We start from the raw sequence: 21014 nt of genomic DNA on the forward strand, positions 1-21014 counted from the left end.
TACGAAATTGCCTGATGATGATTACGTGGCGGTTTTCGAAATGGTACCATCGCAATATGCCAGTAAAGGTTTCTTTCTTTCTTTTCAGTTTCTCTTAGAAAATATAGTAGTTGAATATTCAATTATTATAAGCCGGTGTTAAGCTCATGAATTCTTAAATAAACATTTTTTGTTTTAATTTGCTCCGAAAATAGTGAATATTATTTGGGTTTTGTTTTTCACTCGGTAAACAATAAATAATTTCCTTTCAGGTTTTTATTTTGCTCGAAAAATAATATTATTTTTTCAGTTTTTTATTTCAATTGGAAAATAATAACTATTTGTTGGGTTCTTAATTTCAAAATAATATGCAGCAGATTTTTCATATTTATTATAAAAGCTTGTGATCAAAATAACTAATATTTTCCGACTGAAATAAAAAACTCCAAAAATAATTATTAAAAAACGATTTTTATAATATAACTTATAACTCTAACGAATGATGTAGCAAAGCAACCAACAAACTTATTCTACACTGTTCGCAATCACATCCATCCCCCCATCATCAACAATACAATTCTGAATTTATGTAACAGCCCGGGGATTTGGTCATATATATGAGCTATTGTTTAAGCCGACAGCTTTTTAAATCATTTTCGATATCACTAACGCCTAGACTTCTTTACATATTGTGCCCTCCTCACCCTCCCCCCTTAAATGCATATGATTGATTTATTTATGTAGTTCATTCACTTACCTGTTGTATTGGATGTTGTCGTCAATAAGCCATATACGCACAGGATTAACAAATATTTAATTAGTAGATGAACTAAGATGTTATTGTTGTTGTTGTTGTATTGTAGCAAACACATTGCCATCAATGTAATTGATATCGCCCACACGTTGTTGTTGATTGCGTCGATAATAACTTTTCGAATTGTTCACCCGTTCCAACAATGGGCGGTGCCAAAACGATTTTTCAGCCTCCACAGTTGCTCAATAATGATGATGATGATGATAATGGTGTTATTAATACAAATATTGCATATAAATGTTGTTGGTATTGTGGTACGTGTCGTTGTCCGTGTCGTTTTCGTTGTCGGTGTCGATGTCCGTCTCGGTCTCCAGCCTTTGAACACAAACATTAATATGCTCATATGTTATTGATTTGTTTTATATAACTTTCCATTGATCACATATATATCGGTAGTTCATATACATATGTAAGGCGATGTATGTATTATATACATACATAAATGGCTATTAATGTGTTAGCAACATTTTTATTTTTTTGTCGGTGGCCAATTGGCTTAAGTGCTTTTTTGTTTTATTAATATTATTTGGTTTACAATTTTTTGTTGGCAATAAGTCTAGCAAGTTGTTGCTTTTTTACTAAATAAATTTTACAGAACTTTGTTGAAGAGTCTTATTGAGTTAATACTTTTTTGGTTTTTTTTATTTTTGTTTTTTTTGTTTTTTGCCTCCTTTTATTTATGAACTCTTTTTCTGGGGTTTTTTATTCCAATTTTTTTATGTGACTTATCCCATTTATATTTTTTTATTATTGAATGATACTAATGAATTATAAAAAAAGTGTGGTTTAATAAAAAAATATCTTTAAAAATACTAAAAAATTAGCTTCGTTTAGCGACGTGATGCATGTGAAGTGCAGTGAGGAGTGGTTGTTGCATAAAACTACAAGATGAAAGAAAACTGATTTTTTTAATAATTTGGGAAAAATTTAAATAACGTCACATCAGGACGGATAAAGCGACAGCTGTTTCGATTATACCTTGTAAATCTTTTCAAAGGTTTTTCTCTCGGCAGTGGGATTTGAACCCGCACTCCTACGATGGTTGAAGTGTTACAAAATCATTCAGCCACGTCATGCCTTAGTTCCTGTAAACCTTATCCCAATTGCCTTCTTTGCATATTTTCTTTATGCCCTGGACATACTTCGTATGTCATCATGTGGTAAAGGTATGCGTTGGTAAGGCGGTTTCAAAGAAACTTGGTGTTGTTGCTTTTGTTCTATTTATAGAACTACAACCAAATTAACCAATACTGTCTATTTGTATGAGTTTAAGCGGGGATTACCCTTATTGCTTTAAATGTATGAAAACATTTATTTGAAGCAATTTTTAATGGTTAATTCTTCGTCTTCCTCCTGCTTTCTTAGTATTGTTTCTATCCGAATTTTTTACGCTGCTCTCTCTCCTTTAATATTTTCTCCATCTTCCTTATTTTTTTGATTACATGCATATCCCCTCATACCTACAGATTATTTTTGGAAAACTATCGATAGTCAAGTTGAAAACTGGCTAGAGCACCACTCTCAGAAAAACGAGGGACACTTTTTCGATCCACGGATGCTGCGGACGCAGACTTAAATATCTATTTTTTTTAACCCATCGGGTCTACGCATTTTAGTGAACATCCCCAGGCAGAGCGAAAAAATTGGACAGTATGTAAATCACCAGACAGGCTCGGTGTGGAATTATAGAACTTATATCCTATCCCAGATAAAAAATGCAGGATGCTCCATTATACCCTGTCCTGCCAGCGGCTGAGAAAAGAGCTTCAGAAGTCTTAGTGATTTAAAAATCACGAGGCGACATAACAAAGCAAAGAGGAGTGAATAGAGGGAACCAAGCGTAATGGTTCTGCCCCTATCCATTTATCGAGCGTGTTGAGGGCCTTCAAGCTAAGGCCTGCCCAGTATAAATCTACGAAAATGACAGGTCATAGAACAGCACCTGAGCATCCTGCGTGATGTTCTTTATATAATATGGTGACTAGGCTGAACATCTTTAAATCTCCAAATTATTACCTGAGCTCAATCAATTTTCCGTCTAAGTTGGTCTGCGAATGCCTGACATTGCTCTCAACTGCCTCGAACTATTTCAAAATAGGTGAGGTTAGGTTGAAAGGACTGCCGCGTAAGCCCGCATAAGCCAGTGTCAGTAGTTACATTGTGATACTACAAAAGTACACAGTTACCCCTCTTCTTCGACCCTTTTTGAGACCCTCAATAAGGCTTTCAAGTCCTTGATGCCGTGCTCCACGATCAGGCGTAGATTATCCATAAAGAGGGCTCCCAGGCAGCACTGTCTTACGCCAGTTAATGCCGGACAGTTGCAAATGAGCTGATCCACCGTTTCGTCATCTTAGTAATATTTACAAATCCTGCAGCACTTCTAGCCTTTTTGCATGCCGACCAATAATAATGAGTGGTAATTTTATCCCTATTTCGGGTGTTAAGGTGACTGGATCTCTATAGATCCTATGTTCAACAGTTTGCTTAGATGTCTGATGGTAGATGTATTATTTAGCAATAGCTTACATGTGGTAAAGCGTATACCTAACCGTTCTTTGTCAGGACGAATTTGCTTGCTCGACGCTTTGCCTAGCAAAGTCGTCTACAATACAGTTTCTCTAAATTAGCCTATGTCCTGAGACCTATGTGACGTGCACACAATTCTGTTTGGCGACCTCCTGAAGATATTGGCGATAGTTTAGAGTTAGTTCATAATTGAATGCAATGGTCGCTTGCTGACGCTTAAAATTAAGAACTCCTTACGGATAATGTGTTTGCACTAATATGACCAGAAAAAAAGTTAGAGGTCTCGGTCCTTTGAATATGCCCCTCTTTCAATCCCAACATTTGATTTCCAGCGCATTGTGGCATTCCGAGTAAGTGACACACAAATCTCTTGGCATGATTCTTTACTTGTGTAACAAATGCGGGCACACACAAGCACCGTCAACCAGTAATTAACAGTATTTGACCATTTGGGCCTCGTATCAGCTGTGTAATCGCTAGGCAGATACTTCCTTTTGCAAATCAGAAGCAAGTTTCTTATGATCGTGGAGCAGAGCTTTATTCCAAACAATATCGACTGATGAGTGGACTGTGATTCTATCTCGGCAGCTCGTTCGAAAAAAATATTTTTCAGCATTTTTGGAACAATTACTAAGATATAGCGTTCTTGAAACAAATTCTGTAACAGGGCGTTTTCAAAAGTTTTCTGATATAGGTCGTTTTCGAAACGTCAGCCAAGGTAGCGTTATATTACCCTCAGCCGTCGATATCAGCATATCCAAATTGACGGAACTATCCAGGAAATTCTGATTGGGTATACAATCACCACTGTATTTGTAAATATGCACATTAGGGTGGGTCGATTTATTAACCGATATCGCGCCATCGATTTTTCGATAGTATTTAGGCCCAAGAAAAAAAGTTTCACACTGCATACCCGAGCCTGCGAAATCTCATTTTTTTTTAATTTTTTTCGAATTTAATTTTTAAGGTTTTCTTATGACCTACTAAAAAATTTTCATTCAATTGCAAAATTTTCCATATAAAATTTTTTTTCCATATGAAAATTTGTTTAGTGGGTCATGAAAAAAAACCTTAAAAATCAAAGTCGAAAAAGCCAAAAAAAATTAAATTTCGCAGGCTCGAAAATTATTATTTTTTGGGTATGCGTAGTGGAACTTTTTTTCCTGAACCCAAATCCCATCGAAAAATCGATGGCGCGATATCGGTTAACTTGCGTCCGTACAAATCGACCCACCCTAATGTACATACATATCTATGTATGTACATAGTCTCATAGTGCATATTTCCTTTTATTGAATTCTCCAAAAATTTGCTTACATATAATTTTGGTCTCATTTTTTTTTTATTTGCTCAATCCTGTGTGTTGGTTGTTCTGATTGACACTGCTTTTGCTGTTGTTGTAGCCGTGGCATGATCAATTTCATTTTTATACTCAGCGTGCTTTGCACACAGAGTACATTAACTTTGATTGGATAACGGTTGGTTGTACAGGTATGAAGGAAGTGAGATAGATATAGACTTACATATATCAAAATCATCAGTTTCGAAAAAAAAAAAATTGATTGAGCCATGTCCGTCCGTCCGTCCGTCCGTCTGCCCGTTAACACGATAACTTGAGCAAATATTGAGATATATATACCAAATATTGTACACGAGCTTATCTGGACCCAGAATAGATTTGTATTGAAAATGAGCGAAATCGGATGACAACCACACCCACTTTTTATATATATAACATTTGACATGTGTTGAAAAACACAAAAAACCTAATTATTTAGTAAATAATACACCTAGAATGTTGAAATTTGACGTGTGGACTGATATTGAGACTCTTGATAAGAATCTGAAAAAAATATTTAAAATGGGCGTAGCACCGCCCACTTGTAATAAAATCAATTTTACAAATATTATTAATCATAAATCAAAAACCGTTAAACCTGTCGTAACAAACTTCGGCAGAGAGGTTGCCTTTACTATAGGGAATACTTTGAAGAAAAATTAACGAAATCGGTTAAGGACCACGCCCACTTTTATATAAAAGATTTTTAAAAGGGTCGTGGACGAATAAAATAAGCTATATCTTTGCAAAAAAGAGCTTTATATCAATGGTACTTCATTTATGGATCATGGATTTATAACAATAAAAAGGAAAAAAATTAAATTTAAAAAATGGGCGTGGCACCGCCCCTTTTACGACTAAGCAATTTTCTGTGTTTCGGGAGCCATAACTCGAAGAAAAATTAACGGATCGTAATAAAATTAGGTAAACAAATTTTCCCTATAGCAGTAAATATTTCTAGTAAAAATGGACGGGATCGGTTGAAGACAACGCCCACTTTTATATAAAACAAGTTTAAAAGGGTCGTAGACTAGAATAATAAACTATAACTTAGCAAAAAATAGTTTTGAATCAACTTATTAACTTATCAAGTTTTATTGTAAGAGGAAATGGGGAGACATTTTTTTAAATGGGCGGTGCCACGTGTTATGTAGAAAAGTAATTTATCTGAAATGAAATGTACAATTGAAGCTCACGCTGAGTATATAATGTTCGGTTACACCCGAAATTAGCCTTCCTTACTTGTTTTTTATTAATTTTTATTTTGAAAGCTTTTCGTTTTGAATGAATAAAAAACGAAAACAATATACATACATAGGTAATTGAACAATAAAAAATTGTAGGAAATATAAAAAACATAACCAAATTAAAAATAAAAGAGGAAGCTTGGAAAAATAAAGCTAGGAAAAATAAAGCAGGCGCATGCTGGAGAAAGACTAACAGTGTACCCTTTGCGCTTCTGACTGATCTTAAGCATACCTGCCTATGCAAGTACAACTTTCTTGGTTTGGTGGATTAGTTTGAAAGTTCTCTGGTTTTTAAATACCTAAATTGGATTGGTCAATATATCGACCTTCTTTTCTTGAAAAACATTTTCGCTGTTTGCCAAATCACTGCCTCGAATCTTCGGTGTGGTAGGCGGAGCATGCTACAACCACAGCACAGCGGCTGCCTTGGACGTCATTAAAAACTCACCAGTTCATTTTGTTGTTGTTTTTGTAGCGGTTCATCTTAAGCTCAAACGGCTGTATTATGTATTACCGACTCATCGTAGTACTTACAGTACAGCTCGGGATGCAAATAACTCTATTTGCTTTTTCCTCAAACACTACTGGGTAAAAGGATAGGGGAAGTATGAGCTGCAGAAAGAAACGGTCCGGTGCGTGCTTACTTAAGGCTATGGCTTATAGGAGTGGATCAGATATCAGATCACGAAGTACTTACTAGGATAGGCGTTATAAAAAGACAGATGTAATGGTGGTTGGCAGTCGCCTGAATATTTAGGGCAATCAACGGGGATATTTTTATTTATTCAGGCTTTGCCTTTGTTCTGAATAGAGTGGTTATAGATTGAGTCAGTGATGATTCTGGGCATCCAGTTTTCAATACTTTTTGCTGTATATGTTTTTTTTCGTTCAGGTCCAGATTTTTTTAGTCGCGAGCGAAACAGAACTCCATAATAGTCTGTAAGATGTGTGGTATGGTTGACTTTTGCGATGTCTTCCGAATTTATTGAATCACTTGGCAGTAGGATATTTCCAAACTCCGGAAATTGTATTGTAACTCGAATATTTCTGAGCTAAGCGTTTTTATCCATTCGCATAACATAACAAATGGGGTGAAGCTCTTGGGACGTCAATAAACATCCTTCGATACTTGCCGTTAACAACAATGCTCATAAAGCTTTCGTGAAACTTTTCCCTACTAGTCACCTCCTTTCTACAGTATATCCGAAAAAGTTTTCCTAACCTTCCGAAGTCGGGTTTCAGCATCTATTGATAAATTTTCTGGTGCTTTTACATGTTGTATGTACGTTAAGTTTTAGTTCTGTTGGAGAGATTTTTTTGGTTTTGTAAGACGCGGGTATGTAATTTTTTTAAGTAATCGACTCTTCTGAGTCCGATTCATTGTCGATGTGCGTCACGAAATTTCTCATTGCATACCACTGGAGGTAGTACACTAAGTACCTGGCATCTGCATACGAAAACCAGAATTATCTCGCTAATCGTAATTAATTTGTGAATTTACGGAAAGTCGGTCAGTTCGATGACAATCAATGTTATGTACAAGTACTCCAATGGATAGAGCCTTGAAGTACAACGCAAGCCAGTTTAATAAGGGTACGAGATCCCCGTGGTAGCTCAGACTTTGTAATGCTGAAATAAGTTGCGTTACTGCGCTAATACCGAGATTGAAGCTCTGAGCAGTGCCGTAGATTCGCTTAGCGCAATTGCATTGATATCGGACTGGCACTAAAGATGTTAGATTGAAGGTCAAGACGTGTGTCTCAACGCTTTACTGCACCAATTTGCTCTAAGTTAATTAATCGGAATTAAGTTTAATCATGGTTTTGAATAACTGTAAGAGCCAATTTGTAAGCATATCTCACACTGTTAAGGATACCAAAATATTTGGACCAAATTCAAAAACCAAGACTTGGGGTTTCTCCCAAAATAAAAATACACTGGACGACACTGATATGGTATATTTGATTTCTTGGTTTTTTTTTATTTCTGTTCTGTTTTGACTCTACGACTCACGGTGGGATATTTGATCAATCTCGCTGGCCAAAATTAAAACAGCAGTTATTTCTGTTCAAAAAGTGGTTGTTTCACTTCATTGTTATGAAAGGAAATGTTTGACAATAAATTCACGGTGTTCCGCGCAGAATTACTATGTATCGGGCCCCCGATTTCGGATGGACCAGGGGCTTTTTTTTGGCATTACATGAGGAAATATGTCAATATGGGTATCAAACGACAAGTATTTTACTCCGCAATTCTATTGACATTTTTAGGAAGGGTTGCCACTTAGGGTTGCTACCTCACCTTTTTTATATTTCTTTGTAAATCCACTACCATCTCGGAAACGGCTTAACCAATTTGAAACAAATTTAGTACATCAATATAGTATTACATTTTAAGACTTTTCACCTAGGTATTGCCACTGAGGATGTTTTCACAAGGTTGCCACCTTTTGCCAATAAGGGTATCAGTCTCTTACAAAATTGATAACCACTCAAAAAATCGCGGGTATACGCAGCCGTTTTTGGTATTAAACTTTGAAGCAAACACAAGCGTATGTATTGCCGAAAAATTACTGACATGATATGCCATGAAAAAAAGATATATCTTTTAAAAATTTTGATATTGAAAAGTAATAGTATTACAAGTAGAATAACTCAGTTAAAACATGCGGTATAAAAAATCTAACATATGAATTAAAAACACATTTACCTGTCCTAAAAGAAAATGTAACTAGATTTGATTAAGGCTAAACAAGTGAACAAGTGTTTAGGTTAGAAGGGTATAATATTTTAAAAAGTCGACTTTTGGCCAGCTAGATTAATCAAACACCCCACCGTGCGACTGTTGCTCGCATATTGTGGTTGCTATTTTCATATTTAATTTTTTTGCATTTTTTTTCTCAAACTCTGGAGCTTTTTTGATCATAATGTTTTTATACACAGTTTTGTTTATGTGTACTATGTATTTTGTTATTGTACTTTGTGTTATTGCTGCTCTGGCAAAATTTGTATGCATTGCGTCAATTGTTGCTGTTGGTTGGCTGGTATTTCAATTTGTTTTTGGTTGCTGTTGTGGTTGTTTTTTGGGGACCCTCTTCATTTCTAATGTTTTTTTTTTGTGCAGATTTTTATGTTTATTATACCTTTCATGAACATGAAATGGTATATTAACTTTGGTCCGATGTTTGTAACGTTGAGAAATATAGAAGATAGACTCACCATTAAGTATACCGAATTGATCAGGGCGACGAACTGAGTTGATATAGCCACGTCCGTCTGTCCGTCCGTCTGTCTGTTTGAACGCAAACTAGTCCCTCAAATTTTGAGATATCTCAATGAAATTTGGCACAAGGATGTATTTTTGTATTATATTAAACATTTGTCGAATCCGGTAGAATCGGACCACTATAACATATATCTCCCATACAACCGATCGTTCAGATAAGACGATTTTGGTCATTCCTGCGCCAATTTAGAAAGTATAAACGTGAAACTCGGTGATATATATTCTAATATATCATAGAAGATATCCTGAAAAAATCACTTTGATCGGAGCTATAGTATAGTTATATCCCATACAACCGATCGTTCAGATAGAAAGATTTTTTGCAATTTCTCCCTTAATTTGCAATATAAAAACGTTAAACTTGGTGATATTTATTCTAATATATCATAGAAGATTTCCTGTTAAAATTATTTCGATCAGAGCTATATATAATATATATCCCATACAACCGATCGTTCAGATAAGGGGGTTTTTTGTTTTGTTTATATTTATCTTAAAATCGTTTAGGCATGTGCATATGTTCACTATATATTTCTTATTTTATACAGCGCATTATTTGGAGATTACGAATGGGATAAGATAATTGTTCAGCCCCATTCATGAAAGGGCACAGCCGAGAACAGTCCCGTCCTTACTTGTTTTTTATTAATTCTACTTTGTTTTCTTTCATACTTATGCACATATGTACATACATTCATATATGTATGTATGGATTTACCATATTTTTCTATTTTATGTTGTCAATATCGTTGTGTCGCGGTTCCTGCTTTGACTAAAGCTTTTGGGGTTCTTTTATTACCAGTTTTTTTTTTTAAGGAAGCGCGTTCGCATAATTGTTGATTTTCGAATTCTTGCGAATATTTTGGTATATTCTTTGTTTCTTGGCCTTGGTACTAAAGTGAAATAGCACCTATTTGTTCAATATATTACGTGATGTACATACATACACAGTGGCCTGGTCTGTAGGTGTTGTTTTGTTGCTTCGTTTAGATGGCATGCGGTTTGAGTTCCCAAATATTGGCGTTGGGTTTCTTGAAAGCAAACCACCCAGACGTTTCTAGAATAGCGATTGAGAACTTGAAATAAACTGATTTATGAATATTAGACTGGGTCGATTTATTAACCGATATCGCGCCATCGATTTTTCGATAGGATTTGGGCTCAGGAAAAAAAATTTGATAGTAAAATTGTCATGTATGCCCTGTCCGCCCCAAAAATGTCGGCTTAAAACGTTGGCGATAACAGTTTTTTCAAAATAAAAAAAAATATTTTGGATTCGGACAGGGTATCCATATGAAAATTTTTTTAGTAGGTCATGAAGAAAACTAGAGATCCCACGAATAGTGAATTGGCCGAATACCGAATACGTAATATTCGGCAACGCTGTCGGCCGAAGCGCCGAATATTCGGCACGAAATACATGCTTGTCGGGGCGAGTTAGTTATGATGAATCTTAGTTGTGATGAATCTAGTAGTACCGATGACGATTCTTCCCCAGTTCATAAGAAAAGAAACTTGAATGAAAATGATAGGACTACTGAAATACACGACAGTTTCTGGAACTGCTTTGAGGAAGTCGCTACAGATAATATGCGAAATGCTAATGATGAGGAGGACGTGGAGAAGAAAGCTGTCGCAAACGAGTTGGATTTTTATTCGCCTAGATCGGAAGGCCGATCCTTACAAGTGGTGGTTAGTAAACGAAAAACAATACCCAAACCTTTCGAAATTTGCTAAAGTTTATCTTTCTTCTCCTGGAAGTAGCGTGTATAGTGAGAGGTTATTTATTATTATATTATTCTGAGGCTGGTAACATTTGCGATGAAAAGCGTAATCGTTTGCTACCCAAAAATGCTGAAAAGCTTGTTTTTTTATCCATCATAACTTACCACTGATGAATTTTAAATACTAAAGTGTTGTAATTCGGAAATAAATACATAATTTTGAGTAATATAACGTGCCTTTTTACATGATTTGAATAGCAAAAAAGTGGCCGAATACCGAATAGTTGCCGAATATTCGTGACAACTCTAAAAAAAAACCTTAAAAATCAAAGTCGAAAAAAGTAAAAAAAAAAATAAATTTCGTAGGCTCGAAAATAATTTTTTTTTGCTATGCGTAGTGGAACATTTTTTTCCTGAGTCCAAATCCTATCGAAAAATCGATAGCGCGATATCGGTTAATTTTCGTGCATACAAATCGGCCCACCCTAATGTATATGGACTTTGGCAGCAGAAAAGCACCCTTGGCTCCCCTTAGGCATTGACATAAGGTTCTCATGGGTGCGACCACTGACAAATTGTCATTAAAGTCTTCTAACGGGAGTCCAAGGAACCTAGCAGTTTCAACAGGGGTGGACCATAGGGAAGTTGGTTTTAGAAGCGTAGCTTTCGCATAACAATTGAAAAGAAGATATCGAAAGCCATTTTCACTCAATCCATAAATATGAAACTGTCAGGCTATTTATAAAAATTATTATAAACTATGGATCCAATGTGTACGCATTGCAGCTAGCACAAATATCTCACTAATCTGCTTCACTATTTTGGAACTATTGAGGTTTAGAAAATGGATTTCGATCACGGGTCGTAAAACACAAACGGCCCCAAGACATACATTACATGTGTCGGGATTGACTCTGAACAAGTAAGCGTTTAACCTATTACAGTATCCAGAAAGAAGTTGAGCCAGAAATGACTTGTGTCTTCCTTGATAGTGTGCTTCGTCCTGCTGCAAGAATGGGAGCGCAGTCTTTGGTTTTAATGATAAAAACTCTCCCCGATAGTCAAACTTGTCAAACATCACGTTCATATGTGTTTTCGATTACAAGAACGTTGAGAGCAACATACAAGCAGAGGAACTTACGAAAACAGGGCTTTTCTGAACTAAGACGGTCGAGATATACCATACACTCAGAGCAATTAGGTTGAACCGGCCGGTACATGGGGACCTCACATACACTGAATGAGTTCATATTGTTACTAAAAGTTTACTCAACGACCAACCTGAAAAACCCTATGCTGAAGGTTCTTCGCCGGATATACATAGATCCGGTACGTTCCTGTAACAAGCACCATTAAGGGGCTAGCCCGACCATTTCGAGAACGATTTAATATGACCACATTGAACTTTTTAGGCCATAACGCCTAGCCTACTTAATAATGTATGAAAAATTCATATTTGTAACAGGATCACCCTCGTAGGTGAGGTTGATAGTTGGGTTGCGGAAGCTATGAAGCTATAAAGCTTGAACTCCTTATAGGACCTATGCTACTTGCTTCTTCTAGGTCCCATATGCTGGCTTTCCTACTGCTGCTGACGTCAGAAGGCAATAACAGGTAAATTCTCATGAAGAACCTACAGTCCACTCTTTTCAGTGATAAGAGTAACTTACTAAAAGTAAGGTTTTAAGAGCTGCACATGATCTTCGACACTTTTCAGGCCCGCGCTTGAGACCAGGTCTTTCCTGTTTGGTCGATCATTTGCAACTCTTACCTTCTATTAATGTCACCCAATCCGATTGGTGCATCTACGATACGAGCTTCGAAGGATGCACCGATAACATCGATAGACCATCGGGGAGTGTCTTTATCACTACAAAAACAACAACATCAAGGATGCGCTTTGTTTAGCTGGCTCATCCACTTTTTCACCAAATATACATTTTTTTTTTCTCCCTATCCCTTTTAACGAAAGCATAGCTTAAGTTTAAGTTTTGTGTACTAGATTTTTCCTATGCCATTTAGTTCAGCTGCTGTTCCATCTTGGAATAGCTCGGAGAGGTCCTTCCGAACTCATACAGAGCTCAACGCCATTTTTAGCAGCCGTATATCAATTTCTGAGTGGAGTATCATCCAATCTCGCATACCGTTTAGGAAACGCCCTCTCTCAGAAAAATTTTGTGAAACGTCCTCTTTCATTTGTTTGAAGAACAAATCTGAGCATAAATTCAATATATAATGGCGTTAGATAGGGCGTTCATGAAACAAATTCTGCGAAAATTATTTTATAGAGCGCCGATAAGACAATTAGGCAAACTCCATCGGTTATCTGAAGACTTCAAAATATATCTGAGCTTAAGATCGGAGACATGACGGGATATATTAAGGTTGTAAGAAAATTCGAAGGGAATCTCATATCGGAACTACGTTATGCACGGATGGATCGATGTTTGATGACAGAAAACTTCAAGAAATCTATGCTAATTGGAAGTTATTGGAGAAGTGTTTTCCTATTTATATCCCATCAATTTGGTTAATGAAATTCAGTTAACTGTTGGTTTGCTTTCTATTAGCACTTTGATTATCATTCCAGCGACGTTACTGCAGCCTTTATAGATTACCAACAAATGTACAACAGAAGACATTTACTACTTCTGTACATTTTTTTAAAACATGTCTACATACATATACATACGAGGTGTGTTCCAAAAGCTTCGCGAATTTTGTGTTTTTTCAAAAATTATTTATTTATTTATGAGTATCTATTTTGTCCCCTTCTATACACTTGTACCAACGGTTTTTGCAATCTTCGAAGCACTTCAAAAAATCTTTTTTTTTATCTTGTGCCTCCTTCGATGCCGTCTTTATCTCGTCAATCGTAGCGTAGCGTCGTCCTTTCATGGGCCTCTTCAGTTTAGGGAACAAGAAAAATTCACAGGGGGCCAGATCTGGGAAATGCGGTGGCTTCGGCATCATTAGTGTGTTGTTTTTGGCCAAAAAGTCGCGTCGAAATTGAGTAATTTTGGTACGAATTTCGCGGCGAATAGCACGAGCCAATCGACATGTCTAGGCCCTCAGCAACTTCTCTAATGGTGATTCGACGATTGGCCAATACCATTTTCTTCACTTCATCAATTTTTTCGTCTGTTGCTAAAGTGCTCGGGCGTCCGGCACGCTCTTCGTCGTTCACATCTTCTCGGCCTTCTGAGAACATTTTGTACCACCGATAAACGTTACTCCGCACTTAATTTCGTTTTTCACACAAAATTTTATACAGGTTCTTTGATCAATTTTTTTTTAATAGGAAAAATCAAAGACGAGCCAAAACACGTGCAAGCAAAGCAGCTGTCAACAATTAAGTGAACATTCAAAATGGTTGTTGTTGTTGTTGTTGTTGTAGCGATTAGGTTACTCCCCGAAGGCTTTGGGGAGTGTTATCGATGTGATGGTCCTTTGTCGGATACAGATCCGATACGCTCCGGTAACACAACACCAATAAGGTGCTGGCCCGACCATCTCGGGAACGATTTATATGGCCACATTAAACCTTCAGGCCATCCCTCCCTCCCCACCCCCAAGTTCCATGAGGAGCTTGGGGTCGCCAGAGCCTCGTCTGTTAGTGAAACGGGATTCGCCGCTCGAAGGTGAGGTTGACAATTAGGTTGGAGAAGCTATATATTGCGCTACACAACCCCTTGAATCCCATTTCAAAATGGTCGCGCTCGTCGGCATAAGTGAGAGACATGAGTACCAACATAATGCCACAAAAAAATCGAAATTCGCTATACTTTTTGAACATACCTCGTATATTTATGTACATATGTATTAACAAAACTATGACTGTACCAATAGGTTTCAACTATAAAGACTGCATTTCCTACTGCGAAACATTTTTTTTCCTCAATTTGTTTTATTTCCACAAGGCACCCTATAACAACTTTGTATCGTCTTTTTGTAATTAATGGTTTGAGGAGCTTTTTTGGCGATTGGTGATGATCTTGACAAATGTTAAACAAAAGCGCATGTAGAGGGACACGAAGTAAAGGAAAACGAATTATTAATTTAAATATTGAGTTTCCGTTTTTCAGCTTTACTTGCATATGTATAACTAGGTATAAGATATGTAATTCTAAACAAATGCAATACACGCAACTTCCACTTTGACTATGGTAGTTAGGTTATTGAGTTGAGTCGTCAGGACCTCACATAGGCTTAATGAGTCCATAGTGTTACCAGAAGTTTGTTTTACGACCAAACTGAAAATCCCTTTAAAAATCAGTGCCTATATTGTGAAATAACTCTATCCTCTTGGCAAATAATAAATTCCTTTTGGGCCTATGCCACTTGCTTCTGCTAGATCTGACAGCTGTATCAATTCTAGTAGCTGGAGTCTCAGCCTGGCAAGCGCAGGGCACGAGCACAATTTTAACGCATGTGACGTCGTATCCGGTCAGAATACCTGTCCTCAGTCTAAATTCCTCAATGATAGTGTCACGACTTTAGGGAAATTCCGCTTATTTGCAACCTTCTACTAACGTTCGTATCGCTAAACTGTTGAATATATAACTCCAATATTCAATAATGTAAAATGGTCTTTATTAGACTACTTTGAAAGTACTTCACAATAACACATATACTTCACAACCAATAGCTTGCTTAAACTGAATACGGACTACTCAGCTTCTTCTGTTTTTATACTCTCAACCCAAATGTCTAGACGCTTCTTCTTCTAGAATCCTCTACCTCGTCACCAGCCATACGGGCGTGTATTTGTAGTGTGTAACCATATGCGTGTGTATATGTGAGCGAAGTAGTAGCTAATGATGACATGCGTTTGTTAGTATCTCCCTGCTGCTTGTATGCATGTGTGTACATGATGATTAATTTGTTTACGTACATACAAGTGTGGCAGCTTGCTTTATTGTTATTGTGGCTTTATCTACTTAGTATCAGATTAGTGATGTGAGTATCACTTAGTGTTACTAATATTCGTCACAATAGCAAAAATTAGAGTTGTAAGATCCACACATGATCTTCGACATTTTACAGCCCCGTGCCTGGGTCCACGCCTTTCCCGCTTATCCGATTATGTGCAACTCTCACCTTTTCTTAATCTAGTCCAATCGGGATGTCTACGGAGCAAATTTCAAGGGTTGCGCCCTTTTTTGCTAGCTCCGCTTCTTCATTCCCATCTATTCCTTTATGGTGCTCAATATAGATGTATGTTTCTTTTTATCCCGATTCTTTCCAGAGATTGCTTACACACTATCACATTTTTATATCAAGTGATATGCGATATAATTGCGTGCTTGGCTTTCAATATAAGAGTTGACGCGGTTGCAGTTTAAGCCTTTTTCTTCCAGTTTTCTGCTGCTTTGGTTACGTCTACTACTTTCGCCCGAAAAACCCTCCTCCCTCGCTATGTTCTTTGCCGCCAAGTCTACAGGTAGAATGTCAGAATGGTAAACAGTGCAGGACTCCTTAGTATATATAAGATATGCCTTAAAATTGCTGGAAATATGCAATGAGAGAGAGAGAGAAAGCGATAGACCCCACGTACATCCCAGCGTTCTATTACATGCATAAAGTGTCGTTGAAGCTTTCTTCGCTCTCTCCTCCACGTTGAGCTTCCACGATAACTTACTGCCTAGAAAGACTTTTAGAAAGACCTCCTGCAGGGTCACCCTTCGTACTATGGTAGTTAGTATTATTTTTTTAGGTTTATGTAGTAGTAGTTCCATGTAACTTTTTCTTTGTTTAACAGGAACTCAGATTTCAGAGATTTTCAACACATATGTTCATACTTATATATACATATGTATATATGTCCAAGTATGTATGTATATGCAAACTTATTATATTTCAATTTCGTGCTTTTACAAAATACTCGTACTTTGCTTTTCAACAACACTGCGTGCTCTGTTTTGAGTATTTTATTGTTATTGCGTCTTATTTTTCGGCACGCACATCCTTTTCGGCTAGCAGCGCTCTATCGAACTCCTACCTACATACATATGAATGTATGCAGCCCCGTAGCCATGAAATTCTTCTTAGGGGACTTTAACCGACATTATACATATGTACTTACATACATACATACATACTAGAGGTTTACGCCGATAACTTTATCGGCGGCGGCGGCGTGGGCGGCGCGCCGGCTTACGCCGGTGCTCTTACTTTAAAAAGCTTGATTTTTCTATTTAAAAAAATAATATTTAGGAAAGGTTTTGTTTGTACGTATTTAAGGAAATCAACGTGTTGGCCATTTCGGAAAGATCCGGGGTTTTTGCCTCAAGATCTCGCAGACCATTCAAACATTTTCAGGAGTAGCTCCTTGCTGAGGGATTGTCCCTCATTCGCTTACTCCAGAGAGGCTTCGAACCTAACCCCGGTTTTTGGAATTGGTACTACTGCGTCGGCTGAAAAGAAATAGAGATACATAAAATAGTCACACTTTTGTCTGTATATCTCGTGCAATGCGTAGTTTCACCTAGGGTTAACTCCTAATGATCGTCGCGAACACAATTCCTTTAAATCATTTGTGGCTCCTTGGCGGCCACGCACAAAGGCGACTTACGGTTGCTACTAATGGTCTTTTAATACTCATGACTCTCGTGGTACAGGGCGCCTCCAGTTGTTTCGGCTGTTTTTAAGAGCTATTCCCGATGTGCGAACAGTAGCAATCCCGACCACCAGTCTCTACCACGCCTCCTGACCTTCACACCATATACCAGCACAGAAGCTATAGGACTGCGACTTCGAACTCATACCTTCGTTGACGTCACTTTCCTAAAAGCTCTAGGTGTAGCTCCAAAGACTTTCCAACGGATGCTTTTGTTGCGCTATGCTGCCGAGCTACACCAGAGAAACATCTAGGTGTAGCTCCAAAGACTTTCCAACGGATGCTTTTGTTGCGCTATGCTGCCGAGCTACACCAGAGAAACACCTTGAAACGTTAGGGAGTGACTATTCGGCCAAAGATGCCGCCCTCGAAATCATAAGCAGTCTAAGTGGATGTCATTGCGTAATGGGTGAAAATCGTATAATCTTCGGCGCATCTACATAATTAAAATTTTACAAGGACCCTGGATAAAATTTTTAAAATGTAGACCAAAGTTTGCAGACGTTTGTATTCACAACATTGGTTTCAATAGTCTTCGTTAAATCAAAACGATATTTTTGAATGAAAGTCGACCGATTTTAAGTTGAAAGATGTTAACTTCTGTTTTCCGGCCTTATGATATAAGAGCTAATTATGGATGACCGCGTAGCTTCAGTTTTCAGACAAGGTCGACTGTCCACTACGTTAGGGTAGTAGAACACACGGTCCTTAGTTCGACTGTCTTGGGAAAGCTTTTCCTTCACCACTTTGAGTGTTCTTGTGAAGGTCAAAGCCTCACCTGGTAAATATATGTGCCTACATATTCACATTTGTAATAGGAGCCGTAACGTGTAGGTGATTGACTTGGTTGATAAGCTATAATCAATGTGAATCACTCCAAGGGACTAGCTTTGGATAGGGCCGCCAACTTTAGGAAATCTCAAACCGGGAGACTTGGGTGTTGAAGGATTAAGTGTGAAAATCAAAATTAAGATTTCAGACCCTATTGTATAGTTTCGCAAATAGATAACAGATGTTTGCATGTAAGCCCAATTGATTTTTCAAACCCTTATACGTACATATATCCTCAACTTAAGTATGAGGTAAGAATCATTTCAAAGGAGTGTGTATGCCCCTAGAACCTACTAAAGGATTTTGCGTCACTGATTTCGCTTATTCTTTCAGCCAATCGCAATATACATTTTTTTTAAATCGGCACCTTTTTTGGTTAATTTGCTTTTTTTAGCAACTTGAGGACAATTTGAAAACATGTTCGCCTTGGGTCATTTTATTTGAATTCATTGTTCATTATTAATTTTTTGAAAAAAAAAATATGCAAAGTGAGCATATAAATTTATTAGATATATAACTTTTCTATTAGTGTTTTGTTTTAATAACTTGGTGAATTGGGTGATGCAAAGTCCGTGTTAAGCTGACATCGAAAGCGTCTGTTTTTTTAAATTAACTTGTGAACAATTAGAAAGATTTAAATTCCGCAATTAGTTTCTTATAACTGGCAGTGATGCGCATCCGTTGACACCACTTTCGACCATATCCGACCAATTTTCGACATTAAACGAGTAGAAATTATAGTAACGCGCCGGACGCCGCCGCCGCCGCCGCGCCGATATTTTTCACATTCGGCGGCGGCGTGCGAAAAACGACCCTAATCGGCGGCGGCGTTTATCAGCGGCGTATATCTCTAATACATACTTATCATGGAAGTAAGCTAGTTTTGTGAAAGCCTCAGCAGGCAGTACCATTGCTAACTAAGCACATAATCCTATTTGAACTGGCCCTAACAGAGGATTGATTAAACTTTTTTTTGCCAATTGGAAACACCAAGAGTTCATCTGCCTTTCTATCCCATCTCAATGGAGGTCTCACTCGTCCTCTGCTTAGAAATACGGTCGCCGATAACAATATTTTCTGAGTCGGTACCGCTTCTTTCATTTTCATAACAGGATCTATCCAGCAAAGCCTTTTGTGCTCTTATTAGTTGCACTACGCTCATATCCTACGTAAAGCTCATACAGATCATCATTAAACGGCTCCTTGTTCTCACTTCGTCAAATATTGGATATCGACAATGAGGAGAAGTGTTCCCTCCAGAGCTTATGCGCGCTCTGTACTTCGGTAAACCCAGTTGCTATTTCCAGTCTGTCCTTTTCTTATAGTCTTCTGGCATTATTTTTATCGGCCAATATCTGAAACTCCTCGCATTCACGTTTTTTTACCAAAGTAGGGGTCTCCCTCTTTCCCCTTCACGTCACGATAATGCTTTCATTTACATACAATTCGACATTCCTCATCATACCAGTTATCTCTTCTTCATTCTCTGTTTCATCATCTGAGGGCGCCCAGTGAAACCAGGCTCATCCTAATCATGTGTTCCCACCCTGTGAGACCGTTGTTTGGCATTATGTCACGTGTTGTTTCACATTAGGGGAACTAAACTGCTCGTGGAAGGTTCCTCTTCAAAAACTCTGCGCATAGTGAGTCTTCGTTGTGAAAACGAGGATAATAAAACATAACGTGTTCTGCGTTGTCCGTTATGTTTGAGGACAGTTTGAACTGAACTGATCTTTCTATACCTTATCCCTGTACGTATGTCCACTTTCCCGTTCAATATCTGCTTGAGATGGAAATTTAGGTCGCCGTTCTTCCGCTCGTAGCATTTCGCTTTATTTCGTACCAACGTGATATGCCAACGCCGTATTCTTGATTCCTCCCATCGTTCTCCACTTAACATTTCTTCGTGACCTCACGCTTTTCTTGGCATCATCAATCGTCGCTCGATATCAAGTTTATACAGATGAGCCATTTCACAGCAGATATACTGGGATTTTCCGAGATAAAACAAAACTCGCACCGTGGGACCCCGTTCTTTGTTTGTCTGGAGGCTATTGGTATATCCTCTTGTTGGGTCTGTTTAGATCCGTGCCACACTTGTGCTGAATATAATATTATCGAGCTGTTACGGATGAACAATTACTGACGGAAAGCTTCGTCTAGACCTCCCGTGTTAGTAACCCTATGACCTTTCTCTATAATCACTCTAAAGCTCTCCTTGAAAGGCAACTTTGAGTCAAAGCTTACTCCTAAATAATTTAAGTTATAAATCACCGATGGTTAGGACTCATCCACAGCCCGCCTTAAACTTATCTAACACATATCTGTGTTAATGCTATCTATATCCAGTTCCATATTCGTCAGCCATTCCTTCTTTGTTCATACGGCATCATTTTTTCACTCTTGGACCAGATCCAGTTTCTTGACCACCGGTTCAACTACGATGTTATTTATGTGTATAGCGGACAATTTGTGCGTCTCCTGGAAAGCCATTCTTTAGCAGACAGTGATACAATGCTTTCCATGGCCTTTGCCATAGGACGCGTCCGGTGATTGTGTGCTTCTTGGTCGCTCATATGTTCAGACAACAATCCGTTTTTAAAATATCTGCCAGTTATTCTGCACAAGTAAGCAGGTGTTCCAA

The 21014-nt window shown here is 37.8% G+C and overlaps 1 protein-coding gene across 8 annotated transcripts in view; it reads right to left on the reverse strand.

Annotated features, from left to right (window-relative positions):
• plum overlaps positions 1-21014 on the reverse strand; it is a 251400-nt gene that overhangs the window by 225638 nt on the left and 4748 nt on the right. For 6 of the 8 annotated variants that reach the window (XM_067762201.1, XM_067762205.1, XM_067762203.1 and 3 more), the window contains one exon: positions 737-1553. In XM_067762201.1, coding sequence (XP_067618302.1) covers positions 737-857 — 121 coding nt within the window. In that variant the 5' untranslated portion in view covers positions 858-1553. The remainder of the gene's footprint in view (positions 1-736; positions 1554-21014) is intronic. The other 2 variants (XM_067762207.1, XM_067762206.1) reach the window with 1 other exon arrangement.

Source organism: Eurosta solidaginis, chromosome 1, assembly GCF_040869045.1.
Source record: "Eurosta solidaginis isolate ZX-2024a chromosome 1, ASM4086904v1, whole genome shotgun sequence".
Taxonomy (NCBI): domain Eukaryota; kingdom Metazoa; phylum Arthropoda; class Insecta; order Diptera; family Tephritidae; genus Eurosta; species Eurosta solidaginis.